The following is an 18,591-nucleotide window of genomic DNA, read 5'->3' as shown; positions in this document are numbered from 1 at the left end:
ATGTCCAACCTGCGGCCCACATGTGACCTGGCCCAGTCCATCCTGCAGTCACCCTGTGCCATCATGGCGATGGCTCTGCCCCACTGAGTGACCCTAGGCTTGCACCCATTGCTCACAGCAACCACACACAAGGTGTGCAGTTGGCACTGCATAGGCTGAAACCTGGACATGGAGGGGTCATGGTGCAGTGCTGACTCAAGTGATGGCACATAATTATGTGTGTTGTGGCACATTGGCTAAATGCTGTCCTGTGAGCAGAAAAATATGTAGCTCTGCTTTCTGTTTTGATACAGGATTCAAGTCTGCCAATCAGTATTTCAGTTTATTTGTGATTTCATTTTCAGTCAACATAAATACATTACTTGCAAATTTTCAAGTGGAATGTACAGAGTTGCAGTCAAATGTTCAACTCAAACAAAAATATGATTGTGTCTCTTTACCAGTCTTCTATAAGCTCTCTTACTGGAAAATATCCCTCACTTCACAACTGCGCCTTATTTGTGTCTTCATTCATTGGCAGTGCAAGCACTTGTGAGCAGTTGTTTTCAAGGATGAAGCACAGGAAGAGCAAAATTTCATCAGAAATCTCTGACAAACACCTTGAGACCTCCCTAAGAATGGTAACTGCTGCTGTCAAACTATACTTATGTGTTAGTTCCTCAAAAACAAGGTCACGCATTCCAGCAGATTTATGATTTTCTTATTTTAATTAAAAATATTGAAGATTAAAATAAGTTTTGTTACCTGTATGCATTAACTATATAATATATTTGACAAGGACTGCTCTGAAATTAATGGCTTCTATTTCATTACGTAGGCCTGCAGTGTCAGAGGCAGAAGTTGGTTGGTATGGCAGCAGAGGTTGAACCTTCCCACCAATACTGTAATGTTGCTGTGTGACAGATGGCAGAAGAGGGGCAGTCTGACAGAATGGCACCTGATATGGAAGTGTGCATGGAGCAAAGGTGTGTCACTGAATTCCTCCATGCAGGGTATACACCAATGCCCACAGGCATTCATTGATGCTTGCTGAACGCTTAGGGATACCAAACAGTGGATGTGAGCACAGTGAGATGGTGCATGGTGTGTTTCAGCAGTGGTGACAGTGGGTCGCCTCCATTGGCACAGATTTTTGTGAGTGCAGTATGCAGGCTCTTGTTCATTGTTGGCAAAAGTGCATAGCTCATGGTGATGACTGTATTGGAAAGCAGTGTTTTGTAGTTGAGAATTTGCTTCACTAGTGTTACTGAGCTCTTTGTATCTGTTGTCGTCTCGATGGAAATAATTAGGAGGCATTAATTTCAGAGCATCCTTTGCATATAGGGCCCTAGACAATTCCTATTCATGCAGTGCACCCTCTGCAAGGTTTGAGGCATGTGTCCAACCTTTATGCTTGCCTGGGCTGTACTGTGTCAAGAGGAATTGTCTAGGGTTGCATATACAAAAATTGCTCTGAAAGGGACAGGGCTGCTGGATGGCACAGGCTTTGCCTACAGTGCTTTAAATATGTTGGTATTTTTCTCCCTTATAAGGTATGTTCACATTTAAAGAGAGCATAACTGTCTCCCTCACAGTCTGGTCTTTTTGGCCACTTGTGGCCTGACTTTTGTTTCCTTTTCTTATTTTTTGTTCTTCAGTGTTTCTCTTCTTCTTCTGTGACCTTGTAACGCCACAGATCATTCATCAAATACCCAGCAGTGGCCAAACAGAGGCCCATTACAGCAAGCATACGCAGCATTTTGCCAGCAACAAATATGCTGTGGTTAGTAAATATTGTGTAATTGGATAGCATTACATAGAAATCAGCTTTGGTGTTTGCCAGATATTCAAGTTGCACTTTAAAAATAAAAACTAGATAATAGCTGCCATCTGAGATAGCTGAGGTGATATTTTTGGCCCATTCTGGTTTTGCTACATTTATGATTCAGAACTTAGGTTAAAGTTCAGAGCTCTATTTGATCGGAGTCCAGAACTCAGATTTTGAATGACTGAGATGTCTGATGACAAGATGTGAATGAAAACTTGAAAGTCACAATTTCACACCATGAACTGTATGTATGTCTGTGGATTTTTCCTTTTGTTCAGTGAGAGAAATGTAAAACTACAGAGAGTGAATGACTGATGGCATAGAGACTGTCACCTTTATTTTGTATCTAGAAATATGCAGAAAGCAACAGTACAGAGTTCTCCTGGATGACCAAGATGCCTTAGCTGTGACTTGGGCTGTTGACAGCAGAAAAGGCAAGCTGCTCCTTCACTTTCTGGGCTTCAGGTAGGAAATAAATAAATTCAGTTGCTAAGAAAGAGAGTCAGATGCCTATGGTTTCCAGATATTTTGCTTTCACATTTCCCAGCCAAGACTGGTCATCATTTTATGGTACCTCACAAACTGTTATTCAAGTTTGTTTCTTGAGAACTAACACAGGAAAATGCTTTTTAACAAATCTTTTCATAGGAAAAGTTAAAGAAAGAAGCAGTAGGACAGAAATTACCTCAGCTTTCTTTACATTTCCCCTCTTTGAAATTAATTTTCTCTCTCAAATCAGAGCAGTATAAAAGTAGAACTAATCGTGTAAGCGTGTAACTTCGTGCTCAAGAATAACATAAAATTCTGAGAGACACAAGCACAGGGATGTGGTACCTAAATACTCGTGTTCTGCTCTCACCTATCGAGGCAGCAACACAGAACAGCCCCTTAAAACTGCCAGCTTTTAATGTGTGAACTCTTTCTCCTCGTGTTTTTCCCTCTTGCATCCCCTGCCTCTGTCTTCTTCCTGCTTCCCCCACCCCCAATGTTTCTACATGTGTTCCAAGTTCTGTTCCTTTCTGGTTTATTTGTGCTGCACACCAGTCACAGTCAACCCTGGAAATAAGTACTTTTGCAAAGACAAGAGTGGGAATGCAGTCACGTTCTGTGTTATTGTTGGCAAGATACTCTGGGAGCAATGGCTGTTATTTGGCAGCTAGCAACAAGGAGGCTGCTTTAGCGAGGTGGCAGCTTAAAGCCAAGAGGGGGCTGTTCCTCGGAAGGCCGTGATCCGTTTTAAGCTATGCATTTGCGGTGGGTGTGAGCGCGGTGGGCAGCGCTGGGTGCGGGTGAGGAAACCAAGCGCAGCCTCTCCCGGAGTCGCGCTGCTCCGGCGGCCGGCCGCCAGGTGGCGCTGTAACGCCTCGTAACCGCGGGTCGGGCCGCCCCTGCCCTCTGCCCGCCCGGGCCTCTGGAAATTGGAAAATCCCCCCAAAAAATCACAGCGTCACGTTCTACCGCGAAACCAAGGGGCTCAACTCGAGTTCCTTTTGCTGGGACGGCTAGTGAAGAGCTGTCATCTGTGCTCTTGTTGCAGCGAGAAGCGGCTTTAGCTCAAGAACCAGGCAGCCAGTAGCATCTTCCTATGGGATGAGTGGTTAAGCAGCGAAGATAAACAGGAACAAAAAGGATTATGAACTCGTATATGAATACCGTGGTTTTATTCCAATAGTTATTGAATACCTTGCCTGGGAAATGGGTGTTTGTATGGCTCTCATGGACGACTCTAAGCCTCCTCTTCCCAATACCACAGAGGGTCTATGGGTCATTTTGTGGCACCAAGTATTTAATTATGTGCTCTGCCAAGTGAAGGCGAGGTCTCCAATCGAATTTTAACCTCCCTGGACAACTATTTTAGATGCTTTGGTAGAACACAAATGCATATTTTCTGCATGCCAGATTCCAGCCCCTTAACTATCAAAGAGTAGATCTTCAACAAGTTCCACTGAAGGCTTTGAACAGGCAGGCGGACGGGAAGGCTGTGGAACTCCACAGCTTTTATGCTTCAGTCTTCACTGGTAATATTCTTCACACATCCCTCTAACAGAAGGTGGGGACTGGAGAAGCAATCTCCCTCCCATTGCAAGTGAAGGTCGAGTTCACAACCACCCGAGAAACCTGAACGTCCTATGGGTCCCAAGAGATGCATCCTAGAGTGCAGAGGGAATTGGCTGATGCAGTGACCAAGCCATTCACAATTACATTTGGAACGTCTTGGCAGTCAGGTGGTCTCTGGTGAATGAGGAAAAGGCAAAGCTGTACCCATTTTTAAGTGGAATGGAAAGAAGGACCCAGGGAACTACTGGCCTATCAGCCTCACCTCCATGCTGGGGAAATCATGGAACAGGTCCTCCTGGAAGCTGTGCTAAGGTGAGTGGAAACAGGTGATACAGGAGAACCAGGCTGGCTTTACCAAAGGCAACTCCTGCCTGATCATTCTTGTTGGTTTTTATGATGACGTAGTTGTGTGAACAGGGGAACAGACACTGATGTCATCTACCTGGACTTCAGTAAGGCCTTAGACATGGTTCCCTATAACATTCTTCTCTCCAGATTGGAAAAATATAGTTTTGACAAGTGGACTGCTCAGTGGATGAGGAACTGGTTATGAGATCGTACCCAGAGAGTGGTGGTCAATGGCTCAATGTCTGGATGGAGATCAGTGATGAATGGTGTCCCTCAGGGGTCTGTAGTGGGGCTGATGCTCTTAACATCTTCATCAGTGACACTGATAGTGGGATCAAGTCACCCTCAGTAAGTTTGCAGATGACACCAAGCTGTGTGATGTGGTCAACATGCCTGAGGGACAGGATGCTATCCAGAGAGACCTAGACAGGCTTCAGCAGTGGGCTCAGGTGAACCTCATGATGTTCCACAATGTTAAGTGCAAGGTCTTGCACCTGGATCATCACAACCCCTAAAGTAGGAGATAAAAGTCAAGGGAGGTGATCCTGCCCCTCTGCTGTGTGCTGGTGAGACCTCACCTGAAGTACTGTGTCAAGGTGTGGAGTCCTCAGTACAGGATCTGTTGGAGCATGTCCAGAGGGGCACAAAAATGATGCAAGGGATGGAATACCTCCCCTGTGAGGACAGGCTGAGAGAGCTGGAGCTGCTCCATCTGGAGCAGAGAAGGCTCCTGGGAGATCTGAGAGTCACTACCTTTCAGTATCTAACGGGAGTCTATAGGAAAGAAGGAGACAGGGTCATTAGCAGGGTCTGTTGTGATAGCACATGAGGAAATGGTTTCAAACTAAAAGAGGGAAGATTTAGATTGCATATAAGGAGGATGTCTTTTTACAATAACAGTGGTGAGGCACTGGAACAGGTTGCCCAGAGAGGTGGTAGAAGCCCCATGCCTGGAGACATTCAAGGTCAGGCTGGATGGGGATCTGAGCAGTGTGATGCAGCTGTCCCTTTTCACTGCAGAGGAGTTGGAGTATAGGTGACCTTCAGATGTCCTTTCCAACTCAAACAATGCCATGGTTGTACGAACAGCACTCAGTTATGTTGTTGAGGTTGAATCTTGACCTTAAAACCCTGGCAGGGACCCAGACCATGAAATCCATGTGGGAAATTGGAGAGGGAATAAAGTAGCATGTCTATGCTTTTTGCAGAAGTAAACTGGTGACGAAGGCATGAGTTGGGATGGAAGCTCCTCAACATGGTGGAGACTGTCCCCAGCTGCTGCTGCTGCTGGAAATAGCTTGGGGTGAGTGTATGGGATAGGTCCATGTGATGCTGCTCTGCCACAAACAGCAATCCCTTTTATGTTTACCAGTGCTCTCTCTCAAAAGAAAACAGAAAAGCACAAACAATTTTGTTTAAAAAAAAAAAAAAAAAAAGTCCAGTGATAGGTTATGGTGGTAGGTTGTTTTTTTATGTGCTTTTCCTCTGGTGAATTTAAACCTTCATTTTCTCTCTGCCGAACAAAAGTGGCAGGTCTAAGGAGTATTAGGTAATTGTGGTTGTCAGATTGCACATAGTGTTGGCGAAATATTAATTGCTGTGTTTTTGCCCAAGGCTTTATGCAGCAGCCCCTTCATTTACCTGGGAGCAGGTCATTTCCCTCCCGTTCCAGACTGTGTACTGTTGAGCAGCATGAAAGGATTCCTGTACGGCTGCACTGTGTGTGTAGGCGGGCATCTCATTCAGTAATAATTTCTAATTTATACAGCCATGAAAATCTGCTGCTATAAATAAACAGTTCTGACTGACTTTGCATGCTTACTCAAAACAAAACGTGTGAGAAAGAGGCTGAAAGAAAAATCTAGTGTAAATGTCATAAAGACCAGTGTTCCTCAGAGAAGCCTATCATAGAATCATAGAAGGGCCTGGGTTGAAAAGGACCACAATGATCATCTAGTTCCAACCCCCCTGCTGTGTGCAGGGTCACCAACCAGCAGACCAGGCTGCCCAGAGCCCTTCTGAAATCGTAGGGAAAATGTTTGTGATCAACAATGTACAGTTTTTCCCATATGCAGCTTCGTGTGTGCATTAGAGAGAAAGGAGCAAAGCAAAGCTGAGATCCTGCGGTTCGTGTTCTTGAGACAATCATTGCTGATCTTCCTCTCAAAGCACATAACCCAGACCCAGCCTCTCCCTCCTCCAGGCAGCATGCAGAACATGGCAGAGCAGAGCCTTCCTCGAGTCCTCACTAAAGCAAGTAATGAATGCAAGCGATCCTCCTCACACTTTTGCAGTCCAGCAGGAAGGTCCTCAGCCTTAAAAGCCACAGCAGGAGCCCAGTCTGCCCTTCAGATCCTCTAGCTGGTAGGTGGGGAAAGAATAGTCCCATTGTCAGGGCCCAGGCTTTGTATTGAGCTTCCAACATTTAAAATGCTTGCATTAGGTTATCAGTAAAAAAATAAACACGAAACAAACAAAAAAAAACCAAATAGCCATATAAGGAGTAGCCTGAACTCTCTCCTCTTCCCTAACTCACTGCATGGCTTTCTTCTGTCTGCCTCTCAGAAATAGTTCCTCTGACCAGCATCTTTTAGCTGAACCCTTTCCTCTCTCTCCTTCAGCAGAAAAACTGTGTATACATGTGCACATGTATCTCATGCATATAGTCCGTTTGCAGCCTAGTTCTAGCATGTAAACTACCCAGTCTAGAACTTAGTCAGGTGCTTAACACCTGAGAAAAACAAATGTACATAAACATAATTTCTTATTGCTCACAGGCAGCTTACAACGTGTTTTGTTTTTCTTAAGCTACAGCAGCACGAAAAAGATGAGAATAAGACCCCAGTGAACTGCGTGTGCAGTAACTGTGAGCTATGGGTTTGGGCAATGAAAGCAGAAGCATTGCAGCTGGTTTCAAATCCTCATTGAAACACAATGCTAATAACAGAGATCCCTCCCGTTCACGTTGACCATGAAGGAGTGCTTACACCACTGCCAGTTTTGTCTGTTTATTGGAGTTTACAAAGCACATCTCCAGTGTTATAGATGTTAACAAGATGTTGGGGCTAATAACAGAAATCAACTATATTGAGCGAGTTTAGTAAACATGTGAATGGGGTGTAATTATATGGCAGGCAGCTTTATGTTAAACAGTGCTTTAAATTAACGTGCTTTCTGTCAAAGCAATCATACAGTCGGTATGATTAGGTTACTTTTGCTACAAGATTAACTGAAACCAAGAAAAAGGAAAAAAAGTTGCGTTCAGATTTCATATTAATGTGGAAGGGGGGATATTTTGCACGTTAATATTCCCGAATGTTTCTCATTAGAAGAATTTGGCTTTGTGGTGAACTTTCTGAGCAAACATTCCTAATTGCAGTCCTTGTTAGCCCAATTTGTTATCTATCTAGCTTGGAAGTCGCAGCAGTGTTAAAATTATCCCTCGTCTTAATTTCTTCCAGACTTGATGAAAGGCAATCCAAACAAGAGCTGGCTTGCATGCGCAGGTCCTTCACGGTGTGGTGCCAACTTGTGAGGGAGTTCATTTACCAGTGACAAGTTTTAACCGTGGACACATCCCGATGTACGTTGTGCAAGAGACGAGAAATCTGTGTAAACAGATGAACGCGATTTTCTGATTCATAGCAGTTGCGGAGTTATCATGTAAGAGGCAAACGTTTCACATTTTCCACCAGTTTTCCATATGTCTGATGACATAATGGCTTCACCAGAAGCTGCAACGCATTGGAGAAAGGATTTATCACAGCTGCATTTATTTTCCTCTACTTCATGGCTTCAGCATTCATGGAGAGATTGTTTGGCTTCAAGAGGAGCGTTCACTTGCCTTTCCGTTTGTAGTCAAGTATTACTATTGAATCTCCTGTTCCAAGGCAGAGGAAAAAAGAATGTTTAAAAAAAAAAGGTAGAACAGAGTGAGAAGTCCTCAGATAAATTCAGGCATGCTGCTGGGAGGTGGCTGTGAACTTGTCCCCAGCCTGCCAGCAGGAACTGAGCTCGGTGGGGATTAGGAGCAAAATGCCTTAGACCAGCTGCCTACAGGAGTCAAAGGAGCTTGGGATGTCCCTGGCAAGTAAGGGATTACTCAGTTTCTGCAAGAGGGACTTACAATCTGCCAAGGACCACATCCTTGGTTGGGAATAGTGGTGCTTCACTAGTGGAAAAAAGCATCTGCCACTGAGCAGCCTTGTTTGCTGTAACAACATGTGAGAAGCTTTCAAAATAAAGCACCTCTGAAAAGGCAGCAGATATGAATCCAAGCAGCTGGGATATCTGTAGGATGGCACAGGACTTACTGCTGAACCACAGCTTTTTGAGAGCATCTGTACTGCTATGGGCACCTAGCATGGCAGTAACCAAGTATGTTGGGGTACCTTTATTTAGCGCTGTCGCAGCCCCTGTTCCTCTGTGCTGATGATCACTTACAGGGAGCCCTTTTTAAAGGTGCTGTATTTGTCTGCAGTCCTCAAAGGGCCTGAAACACTGTAATTGCTGGGTTGTATTTATCTCCAGCCTGCGCAGCATGTGGTGATTGACCTGATAAGTAACAAAGTCCTGGCACTTCTTCCTTCCTAAATGGTCCTGTGAGCATTTAGTGCTGACCAGTACAAAGACTGCAGGGAGTAACAGATCAGCCTATGGGGCCAGAGACAGCATATTAGCAAACACCTGTTTGCATTTGCCCTGCAGTGATGAAATTGTAAGCCCCGGGTCGCCTGAGCTTCCGCCTGTGTGTCCCTCTCTCCCCTGCAGATCATCAGATAAACCTGTCAGCACCACCAGGGCTTGTGACAGATGGTGTGGGTTCCCTTTAAACAGCTGAACTCCTGTACCAAGGGGTAATCTGCAGCTCGGGGGAGTGGCAAGTATGACGGATATAAATATGCCATCACGAGCCTGTGGCATAACTAGGATGAATGAATGAGGCAAAAGTGGGTATTTGTACGTGGCTTACAAACTCGGGCCTGTTAAACCCTCTTACAGGTGAGTCCCATTCGTCAATGCAGACAAAAACGTTATTCGTTCACTGAAATAAATGGATATACCTTGGACTGTTACTCTCCGGTCCTAAAGGCTCAATAGAACAAATGCTCTTGATAGAACAAATGAAGATATATTCTGGAAAAGAGGCTCTGTTTAAAAATCCCTGCTGGACCCTACAGAAACAAGAGGACTGTCAAAATGAAGGGTCGGTTCTGTCTCTATGCTGACAATTACCTGCAGAGCATCAGCATTTTAGGGTTCGTAATAAAGCTGCTGTTTGTGAGCCAGCACAATGGTAGGATGACTTCTCAACCCACACAGCTTTGCTTTGTACCCCTTCGTTTGCCACTTGGCTTTCTGCAATCTCAACTCAGTAGCTGCTCAGGAGGTGTCAAGACTTCAATTGTAGGGAGGTATTACTTTGTATTGTGCAGGTTCCTCTGCCACCACACAGGCTGTGTATCCCAATAGCTGAGCACTCTGTATTCAGGGAGCTTGGCTTCACAAGTACATAAGAACAAAAATAAAAGCCAGGGAAAACAACCCAGCTCCTAAAACAAGTTATATGGTTCTGTAAAATACATTTTGCACAGAGGTGCTTCAAAAAGAAGAGGGAAAATATGTTAACGAGAAGATTGCCCTCTAATTTTAGCTTAGCCTTAGGTGAATATATTTCAGCTAAGGCTTTCCAAAGCACTCAGGAGCTCCTACAGGTTCTGCAAGCGCACATTCATCTACGCCTGAGGCTGTTGCTAGTTGCTCACCTATTGCTCCTGTTCACCTGCACTTCACAACATGAAAATGAAACAGCTGCTGAACATTTTATCAGACCTGCTAGACAAAAGGCAAATGAATCCTCTGCATCTTCAAACGCTGGTGCCAGAGACCTCATCTGAAATGTTGCTTTGTCTGCAATGGAGAACTTTGATCCTGAGGATCTGTTTGTCTCAGCTGGAGCAAAACCTGAGGGAAGCTTGCTTAGCTTTTGCTGTTCAGGGTTCTAGTTTTGCAGATCAAAGTTGCCTGCACGATGTTTCCTACCCGTCAGGAACGAGAGAAGCTATCACACAGTTCATCTTTGGCACCCTGACCCTGCAGCCAAATTCTTGGGCTGAGGTAAATGTATGGCAATGAAAGAATCAGCCCATTGTTTCCAGTTATCCTCTTTGGAGTTTCTGTATTACTCAACATTGTCTAGTACTCCAGAAACTCTGGGATTTACAACAAACAAAAAAAAAGTCATTACTTGGTACTATTTTCTGTGCCTCTCGGCCTGTGCAGCTGGGTTGCCTTAGTTACCATGAATCCAACTGTGCGACTGGAGGGAAAGGCAAGTGAGAAATAATACATTTTTAAAGCCTCTAATACTATATGAGGCAGTTTGTCTATAAATAATAAAACAAATTTAGGATCTGGCATCTTTGGGCTGTTCTGAAAAGGAAAAAAACAAGGTTATGTTATTAAACAGCCTGCATTTTTAGCTCGCAGAAATGATGCTGCATCTCTCTGGTGGAGCACAGGACATAGCTTTGAAATGACATGCCCTAAGCTGAAAGTCACTATCCTTGGACTTTGGAATAATTTGGAGCTAAATATACCTTTATGGGTGGAAAAAACAGTAAACATTTACATAGCTGATGCTCTTTTGTTTTGGCAGAAGTGGTGGTGGCCTGAAGCTACAGAGGAACGTGGCAGAATCCTTATGGAGCACAGTGCTGTGGGACAAGCTTCATTTGCTGCCTACAATTCTCCCCAGGATGCGAGTGCTCCAGGAAGCCAGGTGTGATGCTCTCACTGAGCTATTTGCTAATCACTTCTTGCCTCTTCAAATAAGCACAGCTTATCTCCATTGCTCTAGGCAGAGTCTCAGCCAGCAGCAGCCCAGGCAGGTTTTGTCCTTTCCCACTGCAAATTGCTTTGCTTTGTTGGTTTGGGTTTTGGGTTTTTTTTGGTTTTGTTTCATGTGTGTGTATGTTTCTTTCCACCCACTTATTTTAACTGTATCATCTCTTAACTGTGATGAGAAGGTGAGATGGGAAGGGGTAGGATGGAAAAAAAAAAAAGTACGTGGAGGCATTTTTTCTGCAAGAAGAAAGGTGTGTTGGAATTGTATCTTCATTCTATTTGCAGCTGTTTTTACTCTGGCAGTGCTGAGCAGATTTGTTTCAGTCAGGAATACATTAAGACTCTGGCACACTGTAATTTGGAATACCTTCCCTCTGGCTGTGTTTCAACACTATTGGGATCTTGTTATCAATACCAGCTTAAGGAAGTCCTGCCTTTCTCTTGGGTGGACACAGCCGGGAAATGGATCGGCAAAATTATCTGCGTTAAAAACAAACCCCTGCTCACAAGAAACAGGCATGTGTGGTGGAGTAGGAAGGAGTTGGAGGTGGTGGGCAGGAGCTCATCGAGATGTTATTGCTCCCAAAGCCCCCGTGTAATCATACCGCAGGCTCAGATACCACAGAGGGACCAGCTATTGGGGTGTAGCTTGCAGCTTATTGTATCAGTGTGCTGTAAATCTAGGTAATGCCATCAGTCCTGGAGGTAAGCAGCTGAGGATGCATTTAAAGAAGTAAGGAGAAAGTGAAAAATATAAATGGAGAGACAGATCCAGCACATGGAGAGGGCCTTCATGGAGTATGAGGGCACGTCAGACATAAACAGAGAATTATCACGTATGCTGCACACATATATATGATCTGCAGTTACATTAGCACACACTGTAGACCTGAAATTGTTACTACCTATTCATTGTGAAAAAAAATCTGAGTCTTAACTAATACAAAACCTGATATCTAACACGAGACCTAAGCTGTCTTGTGGTGGTTGTGTCGTGGTCTTTGATTAAATGGAGAGGTCAGAAATTACTCATAGTAATGGTTGCTATTTATGCGGTGCCTCTTTAACTAGAGCTAGTGCAGAGTGCCTGCAGATCTGTTTTCAGTTACTCAGAATCCTCATCATACATCATATTTATGCAAGAATAAAATTCATCCAAAATTTCCAAACTTGGTATGTAGAGCAAGTGTCTTGTTTGCAAAGGTATGAACCACTGAACTTGGTTATTCAGCACATTTGAAATTCAATCTGCTGCTCTGAGGTAGCTGGGTACGGCTGGTGAGAGACTAGCTACAGACACTCCACTTTGGCTTGACAGGCATGTGAGACTTCACAAAATGGATCAGGCATCAAATGCTCCCTGAGAACAGAGGGAGGTTGTCTTATTTACTTTCAGAGGTGTTTCTGCAGGGCTTTTTCTTTCATCAGAAATCTAGTTTAAGAAATTGCAAATGTTCACACATTTGTCCTAAATAAAATACACACGTTTTCTTGACAGAAACGCTTTCATCCTCAAAAACTTAATCTTGAATGAAAAAGGAAAGAGGCAACCAGAAGGGAAAATAATTAATAATAATAAAGTCCCACACCAGACTCTCAAGCTTCATCAGTTCTCTTTGCTCCTCCAGTGTTGTCCTTCTAAGAGACATCGTTTTTCCTAACTGCTCATTTATCCAAGTAAGGTTGACTTTCATTTTCTTTAAAGCATTACTGGTCATGCCACTACTGAAGCCAAAGGGAGATGTTTCAACAGCCCATTAAAACTTCCCAAAGTGCTGCTGCATTCACAAAGCTTTCTCTTGGCTAGACTAATGCCTTCCTATAAATTGTTAGTAAACCATTCCTGAGTCTGATAAATACCATACGGCATAGGTAAGAGGGTTTTAGGCTGAGCTATTTTGCTTCTCCAAACCACCGTTTGAGAAGGAATTCAAAATACAGTGATCATGCTGGTGGGAGACTCTTCTCAAGCCACATTGGAGAAAACTGGCCCAGACCTTTCTTTTTGTTTGGCAGAGTTGGCAGCCTTCTCGTCTGTCCTGTTTGTTACTAAATTCCTAGGACCTGGCAATCTCTATCCAAAAGTCACCCCCTGCCCCACTGTATGTGTGTCCTTCTCCCCACCTGCCTTGGTGATCATAGGAATTCCTTTTATTTTTTCTAATACGGATAGAAATAAATAAAAAAATTGGACTGACCCCATATCATACGGTTTAGGAACTCTCCAAAATTGTAGAAACAGACGACGATGGCAAGGCTACTGATGAAAAAGGCTCCTAGCCCAGCTGGGCTGAATGAAGCAAAGAGAGGGTACACCCACTCTCCTGTTACAAAATAAATCCATAGGACCCTGGGTGAGAGGAAAAACAACATTTGGTTAGGGCTATTCCGTGAGAAGATTCATTTGTTGATTTCTGGCTTCTAAAGGGCCATGTTATCAAAACAGTATTGATACAGAGAAGATTAGCTCAGCTGTTGATGCATCTCCTCAATATTTGGGCTATTTGCTGTGTAGCACACTTGAATCATTGCTAAATTAGATGGATTTTGGTGCAGCTTGAAATACACACGGTGTTCTGCTGTCACCTTGGTGGCATTGGCTATTAAAACAGTAAAACAGCAGTAAAATAGTAAAATGCTCAGAAATACAGGTGTGCACTTCAGTATAGAAGTGAGGCTTGTTCAAATAAGCTCCTAATAGGTTTTTGCTCTTTATTTACTGATTTTTCAGTCCCTATCCAGAATCCAAGGGTCTGTGGTAACAGAGGTGCTGTTTCTCATTCTTTCTATCCTGCTGGTGTTGAATGCTTTAGAAAGTAAGAAGAGATTTCAGGAGATGACAGGGCATGGACTATTCTCTTAAGTCCAAAATTAGGAGAGGAGAAACAAGTGGGTAGGAAAGAGATGTACTCGCTTTGCTCTCTTGTTCCAGGACCAATTGCTAGGTACTGGTTTGGAAGAAGGAAAGAATGAAAAAGAAGAGAATGACTGTCTGAAGTAGGCCCTCTCTTTCTGCCTTTTTCTTCTCTTAAGATGAGACCTGTGGCTGCTGCTAGTTCACTAATACTATTTCTTCCATTACTTAGAGCTCGTAAGACTGGATGGAAGCAAGTGCCTAGATTTAAGAACATAAAAATGGTGTCTAGATATATATTTGAATGGAATATGTAAAGAATATAAAATATATGGCAGATCTCCAGTGATTTCTGTGAGGCTGTGCCCTTATAGCATAGGGCTGAACTTACCTAAAATGGTCACCTGGGACGAAAGAATCCTAAAAAGATTTAATTATTGACTGGAGAATACACCTGTTGAGTACTTCCCACTACCAGTGCTGACATGGGAACACCATGGCACTCTCTAAAGGTGCCCTGCCTTGCATCATGCCTCAGGGAGAGAAGTGGAAACCGGTTGTCCCACCAGCATGTCACAGAACTAAGCCTTTAAAGAGTGCTGAGGAATAAAACGTGGCTGAAAGGATGGCTTCTTGTTTCTACAAGAAGAAAAGGAAGAGGTAGATTGGAGAGATGTTAGGGTTAGTGACAGAGCTGTCTTTGCATGAAGATGTGAAGCGTGCAGATTCATTTGCCCAGAGAGATGGTGGATGTCCCATTCCTGGAGGCATTCAAGGTCAGGCTGGACAGGGCTCTGAGCAACCTGATGCCCCTGTTGAATGAAGGAGAGTTGGACTAGATGATCTTTAAGGATCCTTTCCAACTCAAATGATTCTATGATTCTATGGTTTTCCAGGTTCAAGAGAGGTTCTCTCATCCAACAACCTGGGCTGCAGTACAGCCATAAAGAGAAAAAGGCCTGTGCAAAGGCCAGGGAAAGATGAGTAGGAATGTCAAAGACCAGGTGCTAACTGAAGCCTGTGCAGTACAGATATCCATATGCATTCTTCACTGTACTGGGGCTGCTGTTTTCTTAATACATCTCAAACAGTAAAACAGAGTGAAAAAGTGCCTTTATATATTGAGGAACTAGATTATCTTGATCTAATTTAGCTGGCTGGAGTGCCTGATAGGAAGCATTTCCACTGGAAATTTCGAACTTAAAAGATGACTCGACTGTTCAGAAGCACTAAAGCTCTTTCAGTTTCCTGACCTGATGGAAGCTGTGTGTAGCTACGGTTTTATCTTGGGACATACATTCAGGGTCATGAGTTTATTCATTTTGACTACAGAATGGTTGACAGATTTTTATTTTATTTTATTTTATTTTGCTAGGGATTTCATAAAATGCAACCCAACAACTTGCAAATGCACGTTGCCTCTTTCTTGTGGGCAATCAGCTGTTAAACATACATGCAGCGTTCAGAAGTTGATTATTCTGAACATTTGGTTACACCAAATTTCAATGTTTAGCAAGCTTTTACAGTGAGAATTTAGAACTATACAATGCCCAGAATTATGGAGGACATAGACTGAGAAAACCCAATATAACTGGGTATAACCAAAGCTGCCACACTGCTGTGAGACTGAGGACAACATTTAGATAGTGAAGGAAAGTGATGCGCAGCAGCCTGAGAAGGCAGTTTGATGCTTTTGTTATCTGACCATTAAAGTCAATGGGAGCTCTGCATTCACTGGAGGAAAAATAAAAATGTTTCCCTAGGAAATTGTTGAATGGGAAGATCCAGAAAGGAGGAGAACATATTGGCTACATATGAGTTTTCTGAGGTGGTGGTTAATGCAAAATTAAAAGGTTATGAACTGAAAATGAGCATACAGTAAAAGAAAAACATTTTGATTCATAACAGAGATGAAATATGGGCATATTTTAAGAAAGCCATCAGTTTCTAGATTTTTTTTTTTTTTTTTGTAGTTTAGGTCTTTATAGATGGTGTGCAATCTGTGATGATTTATATTCCCTTACATTGGTGGTTTGATCTTTTCTCCAAAAACACGTGCACAGTTGTGAGGAGTAAGATTTATTTTATCCTGATCTTTATTGCTAAATTGATATTGCCACTGAAATGGGAAAGAGCTTGCTATTGTTACCTCCTTTCCAAGATTTAGAATGACAGTTCTGAAATTTATATATTCTTCACAGCTTTCAGTGTGATGACTCCAAGAATAAGGCAGGAGATGCAAGATCCATCCATGCAAGAATTAACATACCGAGCAGTTTTCTTTGCCGTGATGACCTATACTGGAAGCTGCCTTTTCTCTTTAATCCTATGGGTATTCAAAGCTATCAGAGGCAAGTATCTGGTGCAAAAAGTCACAAACTGCTTGATTTCTCACTGCCTTGGAGGGACCTGGCAGCACTCAGCCCATCGACACTAGAGGATGGACAGTGTGATGACAACAGTGACAACTCAAAAAAAGGCTTTAAGGGAGCACTCTGTGTTGCTTGTGAAACATAAGGCACCCAAATGGGGCTATTTAATCAGCAGGTTGCAGCTCCAACAGTAAAATATGTGCACATGTTAAGTACACAGACTGAAAACCTCTTCTGTTAGTTGGAAGCTTTTGTCTCTGGCTTCAGGAGCAAGGAAGGCAGATGGGAGATTCCTCATTGTTTCAGAAGGAGAGAAAGCAACAGCACTGTACTCCCAAGAAGCCCAGATCCAGGTACCAGGGCCCTGGGCCACAGGGGACAAGCACAACAAGGAGCCCAGAGGCATGCAAGGCCAATTCAGAGAAGATACGAGAAGGACTGAAACAAGCAGTCTGATCAATTTCTGACTGAACAGGATCTGTGAAAGCTTGCCCCCACCGTTATCATTCCCTGGCTGGAAATAGGGGGCAGGAGAGGTTGTCCTATGGGCATGGCACACAGCAGTTTGCTTCTGCATCCACCTGTGCCCTACAAGGCTGAGACAGAGCACTTGCTGGGGAGCCAGGGGAGGTGGTAGTCCTGTGTGCTTCGGGCTTCCTCATGGGCATCGGGTGGGACTGACTGGAAAGGACTTGGCAGGGAAACGCGTCTCTCACAGCTATAATAGTATTAGGCTGTGGGCCGGATTAGGATAAATGGCTCCAAACTGGGTTGCATAACATAGAACTAAAGTCTGCTGCTTCCAAAGCCGTTCCTATGGGTCTCACATCACGGGAGTGTTTCATCTGGGCCGCTTCTTTTCTGTTCCTGTATTTCAAACAGTGGGCTGAGGTTACTCTCATCTGATGGGTGGATGGAAGTGGGAAGGCTGGATCCCTGCGTGGTTCCAGCTGCTTCTCAGAAAACACTGGGTGAGCGTACCCTGAAACTATGCAGATGTACTCCAGAGCTGAGTCTCAGAGTGATCTGAAATGCTAGTAGCTGCCCATAACCTGGATGCTATGAGCAGGAAAGGATGCAAACACAGCTCCAGGGGTGTGCAGCACATAGAGGAAGTGGGTGGAGGGCTGTGGACAGGATCCTCTCAGACAGGGTGGTGATAAAATTGGGCACATTGCTGGCAATCTAGGCGGTGTCCACCAGTGCAGATGGAGGTGGTAGTGGGATGTATGCCTCCTCAGTACCCATCACTTCCCACCTGCCTCTGAATATCACTTTCTAACTTTCTAAATCCAGCGTCATGCCCCTGTGAGATATAAAACTGAGTTCTGCTCCTTTCCTGCTCCCCTGGCTCCTGGACTTTGAGAGTTGATGTTTCTCATAATGTAGGGTCTTCTTTTAAGAGGCTATGAAAGAGCAGGGGATACCAGGTGTGGCCTCAGCAGCTGTACTTAGAAGAAACCCACTCTGCCTGCGTCTGGAAATGATCTTCATGAGCCTCACCTGGTGTTTAAATGGCTTATCTACAGACCAGATTGTTGTCTGAGAGGGAACTTAGCGTATGTGTAGAGTGTGGCCTTGCTGTACAAAGCAGATCACTTGAAGTATGTGTTCTGAAGTACATGGTTCTTACCAACTGACATAAAGAAAAGAGGCACAGCCTAACAGGAACAGTCCCTTCTTCTTTGCTGGGTAGCGATGCGGTGTGGCAAGGATTTCCAGAAGAGCAAGTGGTAACACAGCTGTGTGCTGCAGAGAAAAAAAGAGTGTGTCACAGAATGGTTGCAGCGCTGCTCACAAAGCTCAAGAGCTGGCATGTGGGCAAAGGGTATGGTTCGACAGGAGAAAACTATTGCAAAGTCATTGGTAGTTGATGGGAGAAGGTAAGCAGGATAGCAGAGAAAGATGCACAGATTTAAAAACTAGAGGGAAAAAAAAAAAAGAAAAACACTGAACTAGTAATTTTTTGTTTCCCCTGTGAAGTCACAATCTGCTGGATGCATAGCATGATGTTTCCTCTTGTCCAAAGGAAGTGATTCTATTTCTTTCAATGTTTATGTTTGTCAGAAACTGTGCTGAGTATAAGGTATGGTAGTATGGTATCAAAATGTATTGCTGTATGTAGTATGAGATACCACAAAAACGCATGAAATTCTTTAGATGCACTTTGATCTCTAAATGCACACGTGTACAGCATGGATGAAAATGCTTTTTATCTATTTCTTTCAGAGGCAGACAGCCATTTTTGTCTGTCGCTGCCAAATAACAGCTGACTGTACATACTCCCTCAAGACCCCCAGTGCACC

General features: G+C 43.8%; 1 protein-coding gene and 1 long non-coding RNA gene across 4 annotated transcripts in view; one reads left to right on the top strand and one right to left on the bottom strand.

Annotated features, from left to right (window-relative positions):
- Positions 1 to 3,963: 3,963 nt before the first annotated feature.
- On the top strand, positions 3,964 to 18,355 carry LOC122179186. Its single transcript, XR_006178573.1, has 5 exons — positions 3,964 to 4,177; positions 5,422 to 5,516; positions 7,675 to 7,796; positions 10,872 to 10,994; positions 16,115 to 18,355. It is a non-coding gene; the product is annotated as an uncharacterized LOC122179186 (long non-coding RNA).
- LOC122179185 (androgen dependent TFPI regulating protein) overlaps positions 7,206 to 18,591 on the bottom strand; it is a 30,916-nt gene continuing 19,530 nt past the window's right edge. For 2 of the 3 annotated variants that reach the window (XM_042869906.1, XM_042869907.1), the window contains 3 exons: positions 17,919 to 18,034; positions 13,258 to 13,409; positions 7,206 to 8,093 (listed from right to left, as the gene is read on the bottom strand). In XM_042869906.1, the coding sequence (XP_042725840.1) occupies positions 8,050 to 8,093; positions 13,258 to 13,409; positions 17,919 to 18,034 (312 nt within the window). In that variant the 3' untranslated portion in view covers positions 7,206 to 8,049. The remainder of the gene's footprint in view (positions 8,094 to 13,257; positions 13,410 to 17,918; positions 18,035 to 18,591) is intronic. The other variant, XR_006178572.1, reaches the window with a different exon arrangement.

This window comes from Lagopus leucura, unplaced genomic scaffold (assembly GCF_019238085.1).
Source record: "Lagopus leucura isolate 7727_CA_CO unplaced genomic scaffold, USGS_WTPT01 Super-Scaffold_100002, whole genome shotgun sequence".
Taxonomy (NCBI): domain Eukaryota; kingdom Metazoa; phylum Chordata; class Aves; order Galliformes; family Phasianidae; genus Lagopus; species Lagopus leucura.
Note: the sequence above shows the minus strand (reverse complement) of the source record. Positions and strands in the feature narration are given on the sequence as shown.